We start from the raw sequence: 22821 nt of genomic DNA, 5'->3' as shown, positions 1-22821 counted from the left end.
GCAAAAGATACAGATAATTGTTTTCACAGACAGTGAAGCAAAATTAGGCTCTTTTTTTGAAAAAGATTCAAATTTCTTGGTTAGACTTTTGGTTAAGGAAGTAATGTAACCAGAAGTATAAACTGTATACTTTTTTAAAGTTTTATTCCCCAAGATTATGTGGAATAAACCATAATCTACTATAGATAACTTTCCACTCCTAAGAAGTATGGTTGAAGTCATAAAATTAAATTTAAGGGTGAGAAAGACAGAAAATATACAAACTGTCAGGAAAACTATACGACAGTATGTTGAGTTGGGCAGGGAGGTGGATTATTCACTGTGATTCTTAACCACAGGAATTTGAAGATTGTGGAAATGAAGTCTCTTTCCTATTTTTCTGCATGTGAGAAAAGAATAGGCTAAGAGTTGGGATGGGACTCTTACAAATAAAAACTTTTTAAGTGTTCATATGAAAGCTCTAAATGCTTTTGACTAGAATTGTTCTTGAGTGTAGAGATTTTATGTACTTGGGAACAATTTTTCACTTTAAGATGATGAAGTTAGGAAAAAAACATTAAAAGCAAGCTAAGTGAGTAACACTGAGTTTTAGAATACGTTAACAATAATGGGAATATTGAGAAAGGCACAATATTACTTTTTCTTTAAATTTCGCTACAAGATACAACAATCGGAAATAGCACTTACTCGAGTAACTTATACCAAATTAGATTAACATACAAATTGATCTTTTAAAATAGGAAATGTACTCCACCTCAGGTAGACTACACCTATTATACTGGCTAAGTCAGGCCCAGATTTATAGTGAAGGCATTGCTGTCCTTTGATAACTGGTTAAAATGCAAACAGCAGGCTCAAAGTGTGTATGTAGTGAAGGGGTGGTATCAGTGAGGGAGGAAAGGATGACAAATTTAAAAACATTTGAAATTTGAACCTACAAAATTAATTGTGCATAATGAAAATAAAATAGTAATGATATATAGTTATACGTAGAATAACAGCACAGCTATTTTAAGATTCTGACAACCCATCAGTTGAATCTTTTCAGCACTTTTCACTTTCTGATCAGTCCCAGTCATGTTTGAGAAATAGTTCATTTGTCTTAAATTTATTAGGATAGCGTTGGAAACTGTTTCCCAAGACATCAGTAGCTTCAGATGTTAGAATCAAAGTTCTCTAGCATCCTAGTCCTCAAGTTTCCTTTAAGAAGTATTATTCTTAACAAGATCTGCAGAATTCAGCTCTTCAATTTGGGCCTAATGGTATATCACAGAGTTTCTTGATGTCAGCACTGTTGACATTTTGGGCCAGAAAATTATTTGCTGTGGACGACTGCCCTGTGCCCTGTAGAATGTTGGGCAGCATTCAAACATTCTGGCCTCTACTTAGTAAATGCTAATAGCATCCTCCCTAGTTGTAGCCACCAAAAATGTCTCCGGACATTGTCAAATGTCCCCTAATGGAAGATACAAAATCACTGCTGGTTGAGAATCACTGATATAAAAATTACCCCCAAGTGAACCTGAGAGAGATGTTCCCTAGTGTTTTCTTAACAATTCGTATCTGGAAACAAGGAGACACGACTATTTGGATTCATTTTCTGTAAATCTTACACTTGAGTGCTAACCTCATAAATAATAGAGGCTCATTAAGTATGTGTTGATTGATAAAGACAATAGAAGTGTCCAGATGAATATGGGTCCCTCTTTTGTGTTCAGAATACTGCCCCATCTCCTATCTTTATGAGTGATGCCTTCCAAAAGGCTGTAGCAGTACGAACTTTGAGCAAAAGCTGTTCTAAGGGAGATCCAATATTAACTCAAATGTAGCTAAGAAATTCACAACTTACCACTTATTTGATGACCACATTGCTTTAAGGAATGTCCAGAAATTGCACCTGTTCGATGTACTTTTGGCAGGGTTCCTGTAACACTATCCTTCAAGAAGCAACCAAACCTGTTTTAAAAGTAGCTTTACTTAGGAAGTAGAAAAATAAACATACATTGAGGAAATGTCTAGCATCTTCTATACACTAACAAATAAAACCAGGAACAAGGAAAATAATATAGTTTCCCCAATACTTGCTGGAAAGGACACTCTTAGAGGTAATTTTATAACATCCCCATAATATCTAACTTCAGCATTGCATTTTCTTTACACTCTCATTTTTTAAGTACAGGAAGTCAACCATATTAAAGCGTTAATGATTTTTCCTGTGTTCTTAAACTTTCAGGCAACTACGTCCTCCATTGGTAATTATTTTTGCAAGTACTTTCATTTACTTAAAAAGTTAACTTAGTGATAAGAGCTGGATCTGTACATCGTGTTCATCTTGCTTATTAACTCCTTGTAGTCTGTACTTAATGGAAGACTTCCCTCTGTCTTAAATGTCAACCTTCATGTTAATTTCATTATTTATAAGAATTCTAGAACCTACCTCTACTTTTAATATGATGATCCTCACATACAATCTGGGTTTTCTCTACAAGTTTAACATGTAGGATCAGAGAATGGCTGTCCAATTTCTAGTTCGTAAACTCACATACAGTGAAGATGAGAAAACAGTTATGAATATGGAAATGGGAACAACAAAGAAAACCTTATTCTAGATATTAATCAAAATGAAAAAACATTAAGATGAAAACTGTGGCTCGTGATTAATAAGCATCTCTCTGACCTAATAAAAATTGTAATTACGGCTGAGTGCGGTGGCTCACGCCTGTAATCCCAGCACATTAGGAGGTGGAGGCAGGCAGATCACGAGGTCAGGAGTTCAAGGCCAGCCTGGCCAATGTGGTGAAACCCCATCTCTACTAAAAATACAAAAATTAGCTAGACGTTGGTGGTGCGTGCCTGTAATCCCAGCTACTTGGGAGTCTGAGGCAGGAGAATCGTTTGAACCTGGGAGGTGGAAGTTGGAGTGAGCCGAGATCACGCCACTGCACTCCAGCCTGGGCTACAAAGTGAGACTCCATCTCAAAAAAAAATTTGTAAGTACTATTTTTCCAATACTTTTACAAATTTCCAGTTAATACATATTCACACAAGCACAAGCACACATACACACACACATACCATACATAGCATCATGCTGTAGGTGCCCAAACTGGCTCACTTTAGGCACCATTTAGATCTGCCCTGTCCCAAAATCACAAGTTCTAGATCTTTTTCAATTATATTCTCAGCAAAATGCTTGTCTTATGTTATTTTCTTCAGACTGTGCTATCCACTAATGTGATCATGGGTCACACAGTTAATTCTGTTTCTTCATTTAGATGTAATGTTCACCTGTTAGACTTTTTCTTGAGACAGTCTCTTAGCCCAGTGATATTCAAGCATTTTGAGGCTTTGAATAGAAAATGACTAGCTTCTACTACTTTAAATAAACACAGTGATTGTTTAAAATGTAGATTTCTAGTCCCAAGAAACTTTGGTTCAGCACATCTGGGTTGTGGCCTAGGAATCTGCGTTTCTAAGAACCACTTGAAGGGATTTTGCTGAGGCTGGTCCTTGAACCCCGTTTGAGAAAGAACTCTCAGTTATACTACACCTTTGTGCATAAAACTGATTCAGTTTTGAAAATGCCTTCTCCAATAATGAAATACCAACTTTTACCTTTTCTCCATGTCACTGATTGAACTTGCTGGAAGAAAACTGAATAGCAAACACCTTGGGTGGAATGTGCACCTCATCTGGCAGTGCTGGGCGTTTGGGGTGTACATGGAAGCTACATCCCCACCTCTGAAGAAGGTGTTTTCATATAGTTGAGTCAGACATCCTGGGATAGAACCATTAAAATTAATTTGGGATAAGTCAAATAATAATTTTAATAAAAAGATATCTGCTTTCTTAACTTCTCCCACTGACTACTCAAAGACCTGTATAATATAACTAATTATGCTGGGAAAATAAAATATATTAAGGCAACTATTTGAACAATGTATAGTGTTATCTAATTTTCTGGGTACTTCTATATAAAAAATTGGCTTATTTTCATTAAATTGCACAATAATTTGCACATAAATTCCCCACAATAAAATAAAATCCTAACTTAGGTTTTCCCTGCTGCCTGACATGCTATGAAAATATCGTGCCTTAAAAAGAGAAATATTTGCTCTATTTTCAAAACACTTTTGTAACAAACATCTCCACCAGCTTCTCACAATTCTGTAAGGGAAGTCAGAGGCAGGCTTTATTATCTGCATCTGGATTATGTTTTTTAAAAGAAAGTTAAATAACTGAATCTCAGGGCACACTTGCCCAAGATCCACACAGTTAGTCAAAGTCCTGTGACAGTCATCCAGCCCTGACTCCCAATCCTGTGTCCTTTTTTAGCATGCAATGCTAAATATTATTCCTCATCTCAGTATGATTCAAGCAAACTGACAATATTTTTTACTCATTTTTAAGACGGTTTAAACAAATACATGCATATGCTAAATTGAACATAAATTTTGAACTATCTGCTGTTTGGAATTATTCCCAGCTCTAGAATACACTGCACCCCACATAATAGTAGAGAATTAGGTGTCTTTACTGGCTTTAATTTGTAAATTTGGATTTACCTGGAAAGACTCTGTTCCAAGTGTGCTTCATCAGCTTTCCTGTTCAGGTAGCACATTCATTTCAGTCATCAACTGACCATTAACCATGGCTATTCCAATGACAACCTGGCTATTCCCTGGGGCAGTAGTTACTCTTCAATTTAAATAGTACCTATTTTTATTGCCTGTGAGGGAATGGGCAGCTTAGACCACGTGCATTTTATTAAGCACTGGAGACTGCCATCTTCTCTGCACTATCCTACCCCTTGGGGATTCTGGCCCTGAGCCCCATTATGACCATCCAACACAGCAAGACTGCTTCTCTCCCTCTCAGAGGTGTGGCCAAGATGACCACCTCTTGGGTAAGGTTTATATTTGGAAAGAGCACAGATCTCTTCAAGGAAGCTTTTGGGAATACAAGTGTATTGCCTAGATTTCACGTATGCACAAAACATGGAGGAGTTGGTTTACTGACAATACTAGTTACAAAAAGGCCTATTTTTTTCAGACAGTTGGTGGTTTTGACTGACTCATAATTATCAAGCAGTCACTCCTCTTCCAGCCCCCAGTTCACAAGCAAGGATGCACACAATGGCAGGTCCTGGTCCAGAGCTTCTCATTCTGCAACTGAGCCTCTGTGAACTGCCATGTGACAGTCAGGGAAGGGAGTGACTAGAAAGACACCAACTTTGTTGCTGAATGGAAAGAAACTTCTAGTAGGTGTTCTTGCTTATCCTCATAAGTTGGTGATCATGATGATAATGATGATCATGACAGTGATAGCTGTGTCTGTGCTGTATTTTGGAGCATATGTAAAATACTATTATAGAATTTATCTCATAATGATGGTGGCTTTCAAAGCTTTTACATGGGCCCCCATGTCCATGGACTTTGGGCAGGTTATTCAGGCTTAACAATTCCATAAACAATAATGAGAAGAAAAGTACTCCAATTTTAAAGAATTAGATGACAAATAAGAAAAGATAATTTACAAAAGAAATAGAAGTGATAAGTATATGAAAATGGGAGGAATCACAATATAGGCAAGTTAAAACAACTAGAAGCCATTTTATCCATGAGATTAGCAAAAATGAAAAATTAAATAACCAGTGTTTGTATACTGGTTTTGATTGCAAACGACGGAAAACCTAGTACAAAGTGGCTTGAAAACAAATGAAATCTATTGGTTCAGGATCCAAAAAGCCCATGGTGAATCTGGCTTAAAAAGTAACTGGACATTGTGCTCAACTGATAGCATCAGTGGACGATATGTCTCCTTCTGCTAGCTCCAGTCGTGGTGTTACCATTACTCTCAAGCTCCAAGTAGTAGCAAAATAGCACCAACAACTCAGGCCTCTGTATTCTCTTCTGTTTCAAGTCAAATTGGAAAAAGAAAAAAGTAAGAGACTTATTTCTAGATGTCTAAACAAAAGCTTCGTTGCAAGACGTTGGCTCTGATTGGGTCACTGCAGCCAGGAGGATGTGTGCACTTCCTGGTTCAGCAGAAGAATCACAGTCACCAGAACCACATGGACCAAAGCTGAGAGGCAGTAGCTCTGCAGAAATAAATTAGGACTCTGTTCCCAGAAAGATAAATATGTCAGGATGCAAAGCAACAGAAGCCTGCTAGAGTTGGCCTAAGTGGGGTAAATGAGCACTCTTATTACCTGGCAGAAAAAGTCAACTATGGAGTAACCTTTCTGAAAGATAATTTCATGATGCCACACCATAAAACCTTCAAAAATATTCATACCTTTGAATCTAGTATTTTTATTTTTTAAAATGTATTCTACAGAAATAACTGAATAAGTGCATAAGAGTGTGCACACAAAAATACCATAAAAAGACAAGAATAGCAAGCTCCAAAAAATATTACTTATTTGCACCAAAAGATAGCTGTAAGTGGAAAATGCAAGTCAAAGAGTGTCCATAGTTAATAACTCTTTTTTGCGAAATGCGCAAATAGGCATATGTAGAAAAATATCTGAAAGACTAAACAAAAGATGTTTAACGATGACTGTTTCTGAATTTGGGGCCTACGTTCAATATGTAGTTTCTAATTTTTTGCTTATTTACATCCCTAATTTTCCTAGACATAATCATGATTTATTTTGCCAAAAAAAAAGAAAAAAACGAAAAACCCCCTGGAGTTGGCCGTGGTTCCCAGTGTCTCCGGCTTATGCTCCTTCTCAGCTCTCAGTGGCTTTGCACATGGGTTTGTAAACTACGGTTTAGAAGAGCAATCAGGGTTGAGGGACAGACGCAGGGGAGTTGTGATTTAGGGGGAATAAAAGCCTTTTCTCCTGGAAAAAAAAGTCTCTTTATGAATGTAAACCTTACCTATAGATGTTTATTGTAGCCATACATCTGAGAGGAAAGTTAAATACTCATTGTTGTGTGGCCCTGTTAAGTCACCGTAGACCCAGAATCATGCCTTGTGGGGACACAGAGAAAACTCCCTCTACAATGATTAATGAAATGTCCAGAATCATTTTTATTCTCCAAAAATTAATGAAATTAATAGAGAAATGAGATCGAAATCTGGTGTTGAAAGCTATTTACCTAGAACTATCCAAATGCCTGGTTTGCTAAGTTAAATTTAAACCAGGTACCTTCATTTTTGAAATGGTTCCCTAGCGGTCCAGAGTAAAACTATGTATCGTGTACCTAACAGATACTTGGATTGGACCTAGACACTGTAAAATGCCTAGCATTCTTTTGAATTTTCAGATAAAGTTTAATTTTTTAATGTTGATAATCAAAATAGAGGACTATTTTTTTGTTTCGAGTTTTGCTTTGCAGAATGTTATCTGCGAACAGAAGTTTTTGTTAACACAAGTCCCAACACATTCCTACTTCTGAGCTCCTTCCTCTGGTCTGCAACCTATGTCTAGAGCAATATATCTGGCAAGTGGTCCTTGTTCTGGAACATTAGATAGACACGTGTCCTGAATCATCAGGGACTATCTCCATCCCCGAAGCTGTATGTTCAATAGCTTTCTCCAGGGGTGGTGCCACTTGCTGGGCTACTCCTGTCTTAGCCTGAATTCCATGTTTTATAGATTATTCACTTACCACAGGAAACTGTAGCAAACAAGGAAATGAAATAAGTTGCTTGCTTGAATAAAATCATTCTAAAAAAGAAAACAATACATAACTCTGCTGGTTTTAGACCACATTTAACATAAATCTTAATTTAAGGTGATTTAGATTTTTTTGTAAATGTCTGAATTGCAAGACAAAGCACACAATTACTGGTATAGAAACAAGGGGTTTTTTTTGTACATTTGTGTCTAGAGAGTTGGAAAATTTATAATGCTTCCCAAGATACAAATTGAGACCTCCAGACTACTGTTGTGTTTATTGTTGATTGGCCAACTCTGTGGCTAGTAATGTTGGAAAGGGAATTGGTAGAGAGAGAGTAAACAATTATGAAACCTCTTGATTTGGCAAAAATAAAATTAATAAATAATGGCAATAATGTCAGTCCAAAAATCCCTAAGTAAAGAAAACCTCTGAAAATATTAAAGCCCATTTAAAAATTTTAAATCAATCAAATATTCTGATTTAAAATCATCTTACATTTAAATATTTCTACATAAAGGAACATTATCTATACTCTCTCTCCTCAGGAAATTAGAATATAAATGACTAATTTTCTCATAAAGTAAAAAATTATACTTTAAAAATTATAGTTTATTTGGAAACAATCAGAATAATAGAAATTTGCTACCTGAAAACAATTGCTTCTTGGAGGTGAGTCTCTTGTCACTTAAAAATGAACGGTCTTCAAGCTGTTCTAATGTGGCACTGCAGGCAATATTTTGCCTGGCTTCAATATTGACTTTGGGTTTCTGCCAACAGTTTCAACTTTTTGTCCTGTCAACATATTCCATGAACATCCTATCCGTGTTCAGCTGTTAAGTATATTAACTATTTCAGGGAGTGATGTCAGCAAGAATAGGAATAGGAGTTTGTCAGAACAGGAGTTTCTAGCGCTCATCCCTTGCAAAAACATCAATTTGAACAAGTAACCATGCACGAAAATAACTTCACTAGAGCTAAGGAATCAGGTGAGAGGTTATACCACCTGGTTGCAGCACAGAAATAAGAAAAGACACATTGAAGTGTACAGGAAGGGCAATTTCACATTACCAGTGTCATCCCACCTTCAAGCCTGGGCAGCACAGTATGGAGAGAGATACCCTCTTGCATGGAGGAGGGGCAGTTAAGATAGCGCCCAACTTCACCACAGATCCCAAGCACCAAGCCCACTCCAGTAAACCCCAGCACCAGGATGCAGGCCTGCCACAGACCAGACCGGCCTCTGTGGCCTTAGCCCCATGTTCACCCGAGACCAGGTCAGCCCCTGGGGCTTCAGGCTCCAAGATGGCCGCAGAAGACCTAGACTTCAGGCCTGTTCCAGCTCTAGCCTGGCCCCCAAGACTCTAGCCTCCACATTAGCCCCAGCAACCCAAGGCTCTAAGTTGGTACCCATGGGCCTAGAATCCAGGCCATCCCCTGCAGATCCAGCACCAGGTCAGCCTCCAGAGATCTTGATCCACGCTGGGCCATGTGGACCCAGATGCTGGGCTCACCCCAGTGGACCTTGGTCCCAGGACGGCCTGAATAAACTCAGGAACAGACCTATCCCCATGAACTCAGGTGCCAGGTGATCCCTATGTTAGGCTGGCCCCTGCAGACTCAGGCTTAGGGCTCATTTCAGTGCCAAGTCAGCCCCCAAGGATCCATGCTTCAAACCAGTCCTTGTGCACAGAATACAGACAACCACAATGAATGAACCCAGAATACAGCCCTGCCCACCTTAGAACTCCAGCAGAAATCCTGTGCATAGACCCCAACAGACAGGCCACCCACAATCTCTGGTCAATCTGACTAGTGAATGGCTTCCTCTGCTGAAGCTCGTACATAAAGACTGAAATAGGTGCCTACTTCAGTGCAAGGCCACATTGATCACAAATAACCAGGGAAACAAGAAACCACCAAAGGAAGGAAATAAAGCAGCAGGAGATGACCCTAAAGAAATGGAGATCTATACTGCATGACAAAGAGTTAAAAATAATTGCCTTAAGAAAGCTCAATGAGCTACAAAACAATATGGATAGACAGTAAACAAAATCAGGAAAAGAATACATGAGCAAAATTAGAAGTTCAACAAAAAGATAGATAGGAACCATAAAAAAGAACCAAACAGAAATTCTGGAGCTGAAGAACAAAATGACTGAATTGAAAAAATTCACAAACAGCTTCAGCAGCAGACTAGATTGAGCAGGAGAAAGAATCAGCATGCTCAGATACAGGTCATTTGAAATTACCCGGTCAGAGTAATAAAAGGAATGATAAAAATTGCAGAAAGCTGACAAGACTTATAGGACACCGTTAAGAAAACTAAAAAGTCAGGAAACAACAGATGCTGGAGAGGATGTGGAGAAATAGGGACACTTTTACACTGTTGGTGGGACTGTAAACTAGTTCAACCATTGTGGAAGTCAGTGTGGCGATTCCCCAGGGATCTAGAACTAGAAATACCATTTGACCCAGACATCCCATTACTGGGTATATACCCAAAGGATTATAAATCATGCTGCTATAAAGACACATGCACACGTATGTTTATTGCGGCACTACTCACAATAGCAAAGACTTGGAACCAACCCAAATGTCCAACAACGATAGACTGGATTAAGAAAATGTGGCACATATACACCATGGAATACTATGCAGCCATAAAAAATGATGAGTTCATGTCCTTTGTAGGGACATGGATGAAACTGGAAAACATCATTCTCAGTAAACTATCGCAAGGACAAAAAACCAAACACCACATGTTCTCACTCATAGGTGGGAATTGAACAATGAGAACACATGGACACAGGAAGGGGAACATCACACACCAGGGACTGTTGTGGGGTGGGGGGGAGGGGGGAGGGACAGCATCAGGAGATATACCTAATGCTAAATAACGAGTTAATGGGTGCAGTAAAACAACATGGCACATGGATACATATGTAACAAACCTGCACATTGTGCACATGTACCCTAAAACCTAAAGTATAATAATAATAAAAAAAAGAAAACTAATATGCATTATAAGAGTTCCAGAAGAAGTAGAGAAAGAGAAAGTTGCAGAAAGTTATTTTAAAAAATAAGAATAGAAAACTCTCAAAATTTGGAGAAATAAATGAAATAAACATTCAGATTTATGAAGCCCAAAAGAACTCCAATTAGATTAAATATAAAGAGATCCTCAGCCGGGCGCAGTGGCTCACGCCTGTAATCCCAGCACTTTGGGAGGCCGAGATGGGTGGATCATGAGGTTAGGAGATCGAGACCATCCTGGCTAACATGGTGAAACCCCGTCTCTACTAAAAATACAAAAAAAAATTAGCAGGCGTAGTGGCGGGCGCCTGTAGTCTCAGCTACTCCAGAGGCTGAGACAGGAGAATGGCGTGAACCCAGGAAGCGGAGCTTGCAGTGAGCCGAGACAGCGCCACTGCACTCCAGCCTGGACGACAGAGCAAGACTCCATCTAAAAAAAAAAAAAAAAAAGAGAGAGAGATCCTCACCATGACAAAGAGAGAATTTTCAAAGAAGCAAGAGAAAAGCAATTCTTCACATACAAGGGAAGCTTCATAAGATTATCTGTGGATTTCTCAGCAGAAATCATGTAGGCCAAGAGAGAGTGGGATGATATATTCAAAGTATTGAAAGTATAAAACCTGGCAACCAAGAATATAATATCAGGCAAAGCTGTCCTTCAGAAAGGAAGGAGAGAAAAAGAATTTCCCAGATGTATTAGTCCAGTTTCACACTGCTGTAAAGATACTACCTGAGACTGGGTAATTTATAAACAAAAGAGGTTTAACTGACTCACAGTTACCCATGGCTGGGGAAGCCTCAGGAAACTTATAATCATGATGGAAGGCAGAGGGGAAGCAGACACCTTCTTCACAAGGTGATAGGAGAGAGAGAGTGTGTATGTGTGGGGGAAACAGCCACTTTTAAATCCCTCGCTATCATGAGATCACAGCACAGGGGAAACCACCCCCATGATCCAATCACGTCTCACCAGGCCCCTCCCATGTAATCCCATGTGGGGACTACAATTCAAGACGAGATTTGGGTGGGGACACAGAGCCGAACCATATCATTCTTCCCCTGGCCTTTCCCAAATCTCATGTCCTTTTCAGATTTCAAACCAATGATGTCTTTCCAACAGTCCCCCAAAGTCTTAACTCATTCCACAGTAACCCAAAATTCCAAGTCCAAAGTCTCATCTGAGACAAGGCAAGTCCCTTCCCTCAATGAGCCTTTAAAATAAAAAGCAAGTTAGTTACTTCCAAAATACAATGGGGGTACAGGAATTGGGTAAATGTTCCCATTTCAAATGGGAGAAATTGGCCAAAATAAAGGGGCCACAGGTCCCAAGCACGTGCAAAACCTAGCAGGGAAGTCACTAAATTTTAAAGCTCCAAAATAATCTCCTTTGAGCCCCTGTCTCAAATCCAGGGCATGCTGATGCAAGGGGTGGGCTGTTAAGGCCTTGGGCAGCTCTGCCCCTGTGGCTTTGCAGGGTACAGCCCCTACGGCTGCCTTCATGGGCTGGCACTGAGTGCCTGCAACTTTCCAGTCAGTGGATCTACCATTCTGGGGTCTGCAAGATGGGGGAACTCTTTTCACAGCTCCACTGGGCAGTGCTCCAGTGGGGACTCTGTGTGTGGGCTTCAACCCCACATTTCACCTCTGCACTGCCCTAATAGAGGTTCTCCATGAGGGCTGGGTCCCTGTAGCAGGCTTCTGCCTGGACAGCCAGGTGTTTCCACACATCCTGTGAAATCCAGGCAGAGGATCCCAAAGCTCAACTCTTGTTTTCTGTGCACTCACAGGCCCAAGAGCACATGGAAGCCACCAAGGCTTGGGGCTTGCACCCTTGAAGCACCAGCCTGAGCTATGGACCCTTTTAGTCACAGCTGGAGCTGGACTGGCTGGGGCACAGGGCACCAAGTCCCAAGGCTGCACAGAGCAGCGGGGCCCATGAAACCATTTTTCCCTCCTAGGCCTCTGGGCTTGTAATGGGAGGGGCTGCCTTGAAGACCTCTGAAATGCCTTGGAGACATTTTCCCCATTGTTTGGCAATTAACATTCAGCTCCTGGTTACTTATGTAAATTTCTGCAGCGGGCTTGAATTTCTCCTCGGAAAATTGGTTTTTCTTTTCTACCACATGGTCAGGCTGCAAAATTTCCACACTTTTATGCTTTGCTTCCCTTTTAAACATAAATTCCAATTTCATACCATCTCTTTGTGAATGCATACAACTTGACTGTATGCTTTCAGAAAAAGCCAGGTTATATCTTGAATGCTTTTCTGCTTAGAAATTTATTCTGACAGATACCCTAAATCATCTCTCTCAAGTTCAAAATTCCACAGATCTCTAGGGCAGGGGCAAAATGCTGCCAGTCTCTGCTAAACACAGCAAGAATGACCTTTGCTCCAGTTCCCAATAGTTTCTCGTCTCCATCTGAGACCACCTCAGCCTGGACTTCATTGCCAATATGACTATCAGCATTTTGGTCAAAACCATTCAACAAGTCTCTAGGAAGTTTCAAACTTTCCCACATCTTCCTATCTTCTTCTGAGTCTTCCAAACTGTTCCAACCTCTGCCTGTTACCCGGTTTCAAAGTTGCCTTCACATTTTCAGGTTATCTTTATAGCAGTACCTCACTCTGCCAGTACCAATTATCTGTATTGTTTATTTTCACACTGCTAAAAGATATCACCTGAGACTGGGTAATTTATAAACAAAAGAGGTCTAAATGACTCACAGTTCCTCATGGCTGAGGAGGCCTCAGGAAACTTACAATTATGGCGGAAGGTGAAGGAGAAGCAGGTACCTTCTTCACAAGGCAGCAGGAGAGAGAGAGAGAGCATGTGCACAGGGGTAACTGCCACTTTTAAACCATCAGATCTCATGAGAACACCCTCAGTATCATGAGAACATAATGGGAGAAAACACCTCATGATCCAATCATCTCCCAACAGGTCCCTCCTTTGACACCTGGGGATTGCAATTTGAAATACGATTTGGGTGGAAGTTCAGAGCCAAATCATATCACCAGACAAATAGAAGCTGTGGGATTTCAATACCATTAAACCTGCCTTACAAAAAATGCTAAAGGGAATTCTCAAGTTTTAACAAAAGGACACTAACTAACATGAAAACATATGAAAGAATAAAAATCTATTAAAGGTATTCTTATACAGTCAAATACAGAATACTCCAATACTGTTATTGTGCAACAGTCACTTTTAACTCTAGTATAAAAGTTAAAAAACAAAAGTATTAACAAATAATTATAACTACAACAATTTGCTAATGAATACACAACATACAAAAGATATAAACTATGGCACAAGTAATAAAATGTGGGAGGAGGAGAAGTTAAAATACAGTATTTTTAAATGCAGTTGAACTTGTTACCAGATTAAAATAGATGGTTATAATTATGAAATATTTTACGTAAACCTCATGATAACCACAAAGAAGAAGTCTGTAATAGATATACAAAACATAAAGAGAAAGGAACCAAAGCAAAGCAAATTGCTCCAAAAAAGTTATTAAGTCACAAAGGAAGACAGTGAGACAAGAAGAAGCAACAAAGGAGCTATAAAACAATCAGAAAACAATTAACAACATGATAGTAGTAAGCCTTTACCTACCAATAATTACTTTAGATGCAAATGTATTAAATTATCCAATCAAAAGACAGAGTGGATGACTGAATAAAAAACAAGATCTAACTATAAGCTGCCTGTAAGAGACTAACTTTATCTTTAAGGACAGACACAAGCTGGAAGTGAAGGGGTGAAAAAGAGATTGCATTCACATGATAACCAAAAGAAAGCAGAGGTGGCTATCCTTATAATAGACGAGATAGAGTTTAAGTCAAATACTGTCACAAGAGACAGAGAAGGTCATTATATAATGGTAAAAGGGTCAATTCATTAAGAGGATATAACAATTGTAAATACATATGTACCCAACATCAGTGCATCTAAATCTATAAAGCAAATATTAACATAACTAAAGGAGAAATAAATAGCAACATGCTTTCAACAATGAATAGATCACCTAGACAGAAAATCAAAAAGGAAACTGTGGATTTCAAAACGCTATAAACCAATAGACCTAACAGACATGTGCAGAACGTTCCTTCCAAAAGCAGCAGAATGCACATTCTTTTTAAGTGCACACAGAACATTCTCCAGGATAGGTTATATGTTAGGCCATGAAAAACATCTTAACAAATTTAAGGATTGAAATCATATCAAGCATCTTTTCCAACCATAATGACATAAAAGTAGAGTTCAATAACAGAAGGAAAAATGGAAAATTCACAAATACGTGAAAATTAACATACTCCTGAACAACCAATGAGTCAAAGAAGAAATCAAAAGGAAAATCAAAAAATATCTTGAGGAAAATGAAGAGAAACAAAATTTGTGGCATTGAAAATTTATGGGATGCAGCAAAAGCAGTTCTAAGAAGGAAATTTATAGTGATAAATGCCTACCTTAAGCAAATGGAAAGATCTGAAATATCCTAACTTTACACCTGAAGCAATAAGAAAGTAAAAAAAAAAAAAACTAAGTCCAAAGACAGAGGAAGAAAGAAAATAATAAAGATCAGAGCAGAGATAAATGAAATAGAGACTAGAAAAACAACAGAAAAGGTCAATGACACTGTTACTGTTTTTAAAAAGATAAATCAAGAAATCTTTAGCTTAATTAGGAGAAAAAGAAAAAAAACTCAAATAAAATTATAAATGAAGGAGGAAACATTACAATGGATACCACAGAAATACAGAAAATCGTGAGACTACTATGAAAAACAGTATATCAACAAATTAAATAACACAGAAGAAATAGACAAATTCCTAGGAACATACAACCTACCAAGACTGAATCAGGAAGAAATAGAAAATCTGAACAGGCTAATAATGAGTAAGCAGATTGAATCAGAAATAAAAACTCTCAACTAAGAAAAGCTCAAGACCTGATGTCTTCACTGATGAAGTCTATAAACATTTAAAGAAGAATTAACACCAATCCTTCTCAAACTCTTTCAAATAATTGAAAAGGAGGAAACACTTCCAATCTCATTTAATGAGGCCAGCATTACTTTGATAGCAGAGCCAGACAAGGACATCACAAGAAAATAAAATTAAAATTATAGATCAATATTCCTGATGAACATAGATCCAAAAATCCTGAAGAAATTATTAGCCAGACTAAATTCAACAACACATTAAAAGGATCATGATCAACTGAGCCTGGGATGCAAGGATGGTTCAACATATGCAACTCAATAAATGCTATATACCACATTCACAAAATGAAGGATAAAAATCATATGATCATCTGAAGAGAGGCACTTACAACTACATGCAGCATCTAAAAAAGTCAAAGTCATGGCAACAGAGAGTAGAATGGTGATAGCCAGCATATGGGGAATGCCAGCTATGGGGTGGTTTTGGTCAAAGGGTCCAAAGTTTCAATTATGCAGTGTGAATAGGTTGGAGGATCTAACGCACAACATTGTTTCATATCATCCTGAAGCAGCTGTACTGATAGAACAGTGGGATGTCCACTTGAAGTCACAATTACAATGCCAACTAGGGGACAATACTTTGCATGGCTGGGGCAAAATTCTCCAGAAGGCTATGCATGCTCTGTCAATGTCCAATATATGGCACTGTTTCTCCCATAGCCAGGATTCACAGGTCTAGGAATCAAGGGGCAGAAGTGGAAGTGGCACCACTCACCATCACCCCTAGCGATCCAGTAGCAAAATTTTTGCTTCCTGTTCCCAAGACATTACTTTCTGCTTGCCTAGAGGTGTTAGTTTCAGAGGGAAAAATGCTGCCACCAGAAGACACAACAAGGATTCCACTAAACTGGAAGTTAAGATTGCCACCTGGACACTTTGAGCTCCTTTTACCTCTAAGTCAAGAGGCTAAGAAGGGAGTTGCAGTGTTGGCTGGGGTGATTGACCTGGACTATCAAGTTAGTCTACTACTCCACAATGGAGGTAAGGAAGAGTATGCGAGGAATACAGGAGATCCCTTCAGGCAACTCTTAGTATTACCATGCCCTGTGATTAAGGTCAATGGGAAACTACAACAGTCCAATCCAGGCAGTGCTACATAGGGCCCAGACCCCTTAGGAATGAATGTTTGGGTCACTCCACCAGGTAAAAAACCACAACCTGCTGAGATGCTTGCTGAAGGCAAAAGGAATACAGAATGGGTAGTAGAAGAAGGTAGTCATCAATAACAGCTATGCCCATGTAACCAGCTGCAGAAATGAGGACTGAAATTATCATATCTCCTCCTTATTTTGTTAGGAACATGTTTGTGTATGTATACACTTGTACTAAGGAAGTATCTTCATTTTATTTCCTTTCTTTTTCCTTTATCATGTGACATAAGATTTATCTACTTCAAATCAGCATTTAAATGTTAACTTCATGTAATGGCATTTGGGTTAGGGATTGGTACATTTCTGGTTGTACGAAGGATGGCTGTATTATGTATTACCTAACATAATTATGACCTTATTATTGTCTTTATTTGAAGATTATATATGACTTCAGGAGATGCGTGTGGGTTCAAGCAGACAAGGGGTAGATTTGTGATGGTTAATATTGAGTGTCAGCTTGACTGGATTGAAGGATGCAAAGTATTGTTCCTGGATGTGTCTGTGAGGGTGTTGCCAAAGGAGATTAATATTTGAGTCAGTTGACTGGGAGAGGCAGACCCACCCTCAATCTGGGTAGGCAACATCTAATCAGCCACCAGCAGGGCTAGGATAAAACCAGGCAGAGGAACATGGAAGGACTAGACTGGCTAAGTCTTCTGGCCCTCATCTTTCTCCTGTGCTGGATGTTTCCTGCCTTTGAACATTGTACTCCAAGTTCTTCAGCTTTTGGACTCTTGGAGTTACACTGGTGGTTTGCCAGGGGCTCTTGGACCTTCAACCACAGACTGAAGGCTGCACTGTCGGCTTTCTTGCTTTTGAGGTTTTGGGACTTGGACTGGCTTCCTTGCTCCTCAGCCTGCAGGCGGACTATTGTGGGACTTCACCTTGTGATCGTGTGAGTCAATACTCTTTAATAAACTCCCCTTTATATGTACATCTATCCTATTAGTTCTTTCCTTCTAGAGAACCCTGACTAATGCAAACATGGTGACTATAGTTCATAATACTGTATCATATACATGGACTTCACTAGAGAATAGATCTGATGGGTTCTCAGCACACACACATACACACACAAATGGTAACTATGTTAAATAATGGACATGTTAATTAGCTTGACTATGGTAATCATTTCACAATGTACCTGTATATCAAAACACTATGTTGTACACAGTACATATATATAATTTTTATTTGTAAATGATACATCAGAAAAGGTAGAAAAATGCTGCACTCGAAAGGACCCTAATTTCCTTTTAGGGTCACACAGTTTATGCACAGGTTTCCATTTTAAAAAACGCTTATAACGTTCCCAGTTATTTGGTGGCGTGTAGTTGAAACCTCATGTAACTGAACTTTTTTTAATTCGAGTTGCTTGCAGGCACAGTGAATAATGGATGGGTATGGATAACTCCTCCTAAAGCGATACTTTAGCAAATGATATCTATACCTTCCTACACCCTACCAAAGAATCATGTAACACGGAAATCTTAGATGTGGAAGGGACTGGCTTGATGTTTAGGTCCTATTCCCACCCGATTCAGGAAATGCAATATATCAGGCTTGACAAACCACAGTTCACAGACCACATTTGGCTTTGCACCTGTTTTTGTAAATAAAGTTTTATTGAAACACAGCCATGGCCATTCATTCACTTGCTGTCTATGCCTGCTTTCTCCTTACAATGGCAGAGTTAAGAAGTTGCTACAGAGGCAGCATGGCCTCAAAAGCCAAGAAGATTTACTATCTGACTCTACAGATAAGGTTGGCTGAAACCTGCTGGATAACACTTCTGACACAGACTTTAGACTTTCCTGTCAAAATACTTCGACTGAGGAGAAACTGGTTTCCTAAGCAGCCTGCTCCAACTCAGGGAGCTCTATTTTAATTTTATTTTATTTCAGAGCTCAGGGAGCTCTATTTTAATTTTATTTTTAAGAAAAGAAAAAACTTCCTGTATACTGAAATACACCTCCTTGCAACTTCTATCCTTCATTCCTATATTTACGTACTAGACCCACACAAAACAATTTATTCTTTTTCTGCTTTTAAAATATTTAAAGACCACAATGACTTGCCCACTAAATCTCCTTTGTTTTCTATTCTTGGAAATTACAGTATATCATCTTGATTAGTAAATTGGAGTTTTTGGAGTTAATTCTTAAATAAATATTTTATGTATATTACTGGCATGCAGAACTGTATTTATTAGAAATGTAGGATAATGTTGCCAATAAAATATTTTCTGGTGAGAATGAAGTAGCATATTATAAATATGCATGTTGCGCTGTCCTTTAGATTTAGGATATCAAGTGGTGCAGCAGAAGTCAACAAATCTCTCTACTTTGTGCGGTAGAAAAGAATTTAAATTTTAGATTTCATCTGCTACCAGGCTCAGCAGAAAAACAAAACAAAAACAAAAACAAACAAACAAAAACAATTGGGACAAAAGCCCCCTGCCTTCAAATCACAGCGGAAACCCTCAGGGTTTGTTTCTCTAAAAGGTGAGATTACAGACTTTTAACCTATTTAAATATGCTTCTGTGTTTAGTTTGGAGTTTTCTTACAGTGAAACATGTTACATTCTAGTAACACAATAAAACTAAAAAAAACCTCTGTAGATTCAGGTGAACCAAATCAGAACTAAATTGAAAAGAGGCATGGTAAGTAGAATTCTAAAAAGTTCTCCCAAATCTCCCACTCAAATCCTGGGGACAGTGAATAAAACAAGGTATCACATCTGCCCATGATTATGTTACATGAGAAAAGCAATTCTGCAGATGAGGTTAAGATTACTGAACACTTGGCTTTGTGCTAATCAAAATGGAGTCAATCAGAGTGGGCGGAATCTTATCACGTGAGCCCATTAAAAGCAGAGTTTTCCTCTGCGGTCAGCGTAAGGAGATGTCAGAGACATTCAGAGCGTTAACAGGGATTGACAGCAGGGAAGTGCCCCAGCGCTGGCTTTGAGATGGGTCACGGGGCAGGACCTGAGAGTCATCTCTGGACAAGAGCCAAAAAGAACATGAGGATTTCACCCCTACCATCCCAAAGCACTGCATATTCCAACAGACTGCACATGCTTGAAAGAGGATTTTTCTCCAGAACCTCCCCTTAGACACGTTCCAGGATGGAGCCCTCTCCACCTCCCCTTGTCCCAGATCCCCACGTGACTCACTTCAATCAGACCCCTGCTCAAACATCACCTGCTCAGGATGCCATCCTCCAGCAAGCATCGCATCTGAAAAGGCACCTTCCATCTCTTCCACCTCCTGTCTCTTTACCATTGTCTTTCTGCATAATGATTCCACTCCCTGCCATTCTGTTACCTCCTTGTCCATTTCTCTGTTGTTTTTCAGATGCCCACTGTCTGTAACACCTTGCTGGTAGGATTGGGGCTTGCTTGCTGTCTTTCCCCAATTCCCTGAATAGCACTTGGCAGACTTTTATGAATGAAAGAGTAAAATGATAAATAAATACGCACATGAATAAGGAATGAAATATTTTTTAAAAACAAGAGATTGAGAACAGGAAGGTTCCTTTACCCACAGTTGTGGACCATCTCATGCACACATGAGAGTCACAATCACACACGTAAGCTATTACCTGCCAGTCTTAGATGACACTCAAAATGACTGCTGGATGAATTCTGATTGGTCCTTGTTCTGCTGAATGCCCTTTGGTGGGAGCAAATGTCGTCTTAAGGTTCTGTCCGATTGCATCATACGAGACACTGCAGTCCTTGCCTTTCCAGAACAGCATTGCTTTTGGTAGTAATAAACCAACACTGGCTACAACATCAAGCATTATTGATGGGAGTCAAAATTAAGGCATAGACAGCTGAAAAGACTGAAGCACAATCCCACTCCTAGGAAGATGTGGCAATATGAAAAAATTAGTTGTGCCTGAGTGATTTAAACATCTTAATTTAGCCTGGGAAACATGGCCAAACCCCAACTGTACAAGAAAAATCACAAAAATTATCCAGGCATGGTGGCATGCACCTGTAGTCCTAGCTACTCAGCAGACTGAGGTGGGAGGATCCCTTGAGCCCAGTAGGTGAAGGTTGCAGTGAGCCACGATTGCACCACTGCACTCCAGCCTAGGTGACCCTGTCTCAAAAAATAGATAAATAAATAAATAAATAAATAAAGTCTTAATGTACTGTATTTCCATAAGCATAAAACTCAAAACTTGGGCTTGACTTGAGCAAGCAAGGAGGCAAAGCCTAGAGGTAGAATATAGGAAAAAACAAAAAAGGAAAGAAAGAAAGGAGAGAGAGAGAGAGAAAGCAAGGAAAGAAAAGAAAGGAAGGAAGGACGGAAAAAAGAAAGAGAGAGAAAGAAAGAAAGGGAAAGAAAGAAAGAGAGAAAGAAAGAAAGAGAGAGAGAGAGAAAGAAAGAAAGAGAAAGAAAGAAAGAAAGAAAGGCAGGCTACTCTCCTTCCCAGGAGTGCCCAAAAGACACTCCTGTGCCTACACATTTTTTTTTCTTACTATTCAGCTAAAACATGTATTTTAAAACTATATATGGAATCTGAAAGTAAACTGAAAACATTTTAAAAATAAGACAGTCATGTCTAAATATTGTGATAATTTTTCTTCCTGATAAGATCTATACTCTCTGTATGACCCTTATTGAAGGAACAAAGTTATCCCAACATTTTTATATAGGAATCTGAGTTTCATTTAAGTATAGTCGTTATTTCTGTGAAACACAAATTGAGTAGTATCAGGAAAGGCAGAGATCAATAAATGCAAACCCCAACAGAAAAAAAGTGATGGGTAAAGAGCAGAGATAATGATGGGAAGGAGAAAGAACGTGCCAAAAACTTATCTACTAGGATAAAGAGAACAAGATCAACAGCTAAATGCTGGAGTTAATTCCAAAACTGAATTCGGCCCAAGGAAATAACCATTTGGTGAACTTCTGGACAAGAAACTGAGGCAAGGATGCAACCAGTCCATTTTAGTAATTAGAGATGAGAGATTTATCCCTGAAATGTGGCATACAGCTAGCCAGCAGGAAAATGAACCTGGTTTAACTAGAGGAGAAAAATGACTAATTAGTCCAGAAAGTCATCAAGGCAGAACCAAAAAACTAGACTGATGTGTTAGGTTAAGCCTAGCTGTCTTCTAAAACAATGCAGTGTAACTTTAATTTTCCTACTATCTAGAAAAAACTCTGCATTTTCTTAAATGGTATTGCATTTAAATGACTTGTGGGCATATATGCTGATAATCCAATCTAGAGAATTATTGAACAGCACAAAGAAAATAGGGTGAAGACCTAAGATCATATCCAGAGAATGGGGGTCCTTCCTTCATCCTGCGGCTGACCTGACACACACTAACTCGCTTTTGGTCATAAATGAAAGACAGTCCTTGTAAGCAAACGGCAATATACTGTCTCTTGGGTTCCCAAGTAGGGTGGACCCACTGAACAGTGGGCAGGGCAGACATGCAGTGAACCTCAGCATCACCTTCCATGTGGGACTCAGGCTCCTCCAGGATTCTGTCCATTTCTTCTGCCTGCTTCTTCTCTATTCATCACCCAGCAGCTGCTCCAGAGGTTCTATTGCTGATTGATCTTGAGTTTCACGACCTGGACTTTCCACCACAGAGATTGACTGTATCTCGTCTGCAATTGCAGCTGGGAAAACTCGTGGGGGAGAACTCGAATTTAACCTTGCTGGGGTCACTCAACAAAGGTTGAGAAAGTGGGATTGCCTAAGAACATGGCAGCTCCAATTGAAACCACATATTTACAGTGTGTGTATGTTGGGGAAGGAGAAAGATGAGAACAGAAGAAAAGCCGGTAATTCATTGTAGGATAATTTCAAAAATAAAGAGTGCTGCTCCTAGAAAAAGAGGGTGCCTAGGCAGACTAAAAATTTTTAAATGTATCACTCAGGCATTAGATGCTGGAAGGAAAAATGTTTTGATCTTCTAGAAACATTCCAGATAAAAATGGATTTTTATGACTAGCATCTCTTAT

The 22821-nt window shown here is 39.1% G+C and overlaps 1 protein-coding gene across 7 annotated transcripts in view; it reads right to left on the bottom strand.

Moving 5' to 3' along the window:
* Positions 1-22615, bottom strand: part of KLKB1 (kallikrein B1) — a 39248-nt gene extending 16633 nt beyond the window's left edge. For 2 of the 7 annotated variants that reach the window (XR_010120631.1, XM_063638478.1), the window contains exons 1-6: positions 22307-22615; positions 21657-21868; positions 20432-20612; positions 7620-7678; positions 3616-3778; positions 1850-1956 (exon numbers count right to left, since the gene is read on the bottom strand). Coding sequence is in view for 5 of the 7 variants with exons in the window: in XM_063638478.1 (XP_063494548.1) it covers positions 1850-1956; positions 3616-3778; positions 7620-7677 (328 nt within the window). In the remaining 2 variants the exon portion in view is untranslated. Of the gene's footprint in view, positions 1-1849; positions 1957-2437; positions 3594-3615; positions 3779-5793; positions 5913-6884; positions 6905-7619; positions 7679-8277; positions 10238-20431; positions 20617-21656; positions 21869-22306 lie in introns of those variants that run through there. The other 5 variants (XM_055276650.2, XM_055276652.2, XM_055276651.2 and 2 more) reach the window with 5 other exon arrangements.
* Between the last annotated feature and the right edge of the window lie 206 nt (positions 22616-22821).

Source organism: Symphalangus syndactylus, chromosome 4, assembly GCF_028878055.3.
Source record: "Symphalangus syndactylus isolate Jambi chromosome 4, NHGRI_mSymSyn1-v2.1_pri, whole genome shotgun sequence".
Taxonomy (NCBI): domain Eukaryota; kingdom Metazoa; phylum Chordata; class Mammalia; order Primates; family Hylobatidae; genus Symphalangus; species Symphalangus syndactylus.
This window is presented reverse-complemented; position numbering and strand designations above follow the sequence as displayed.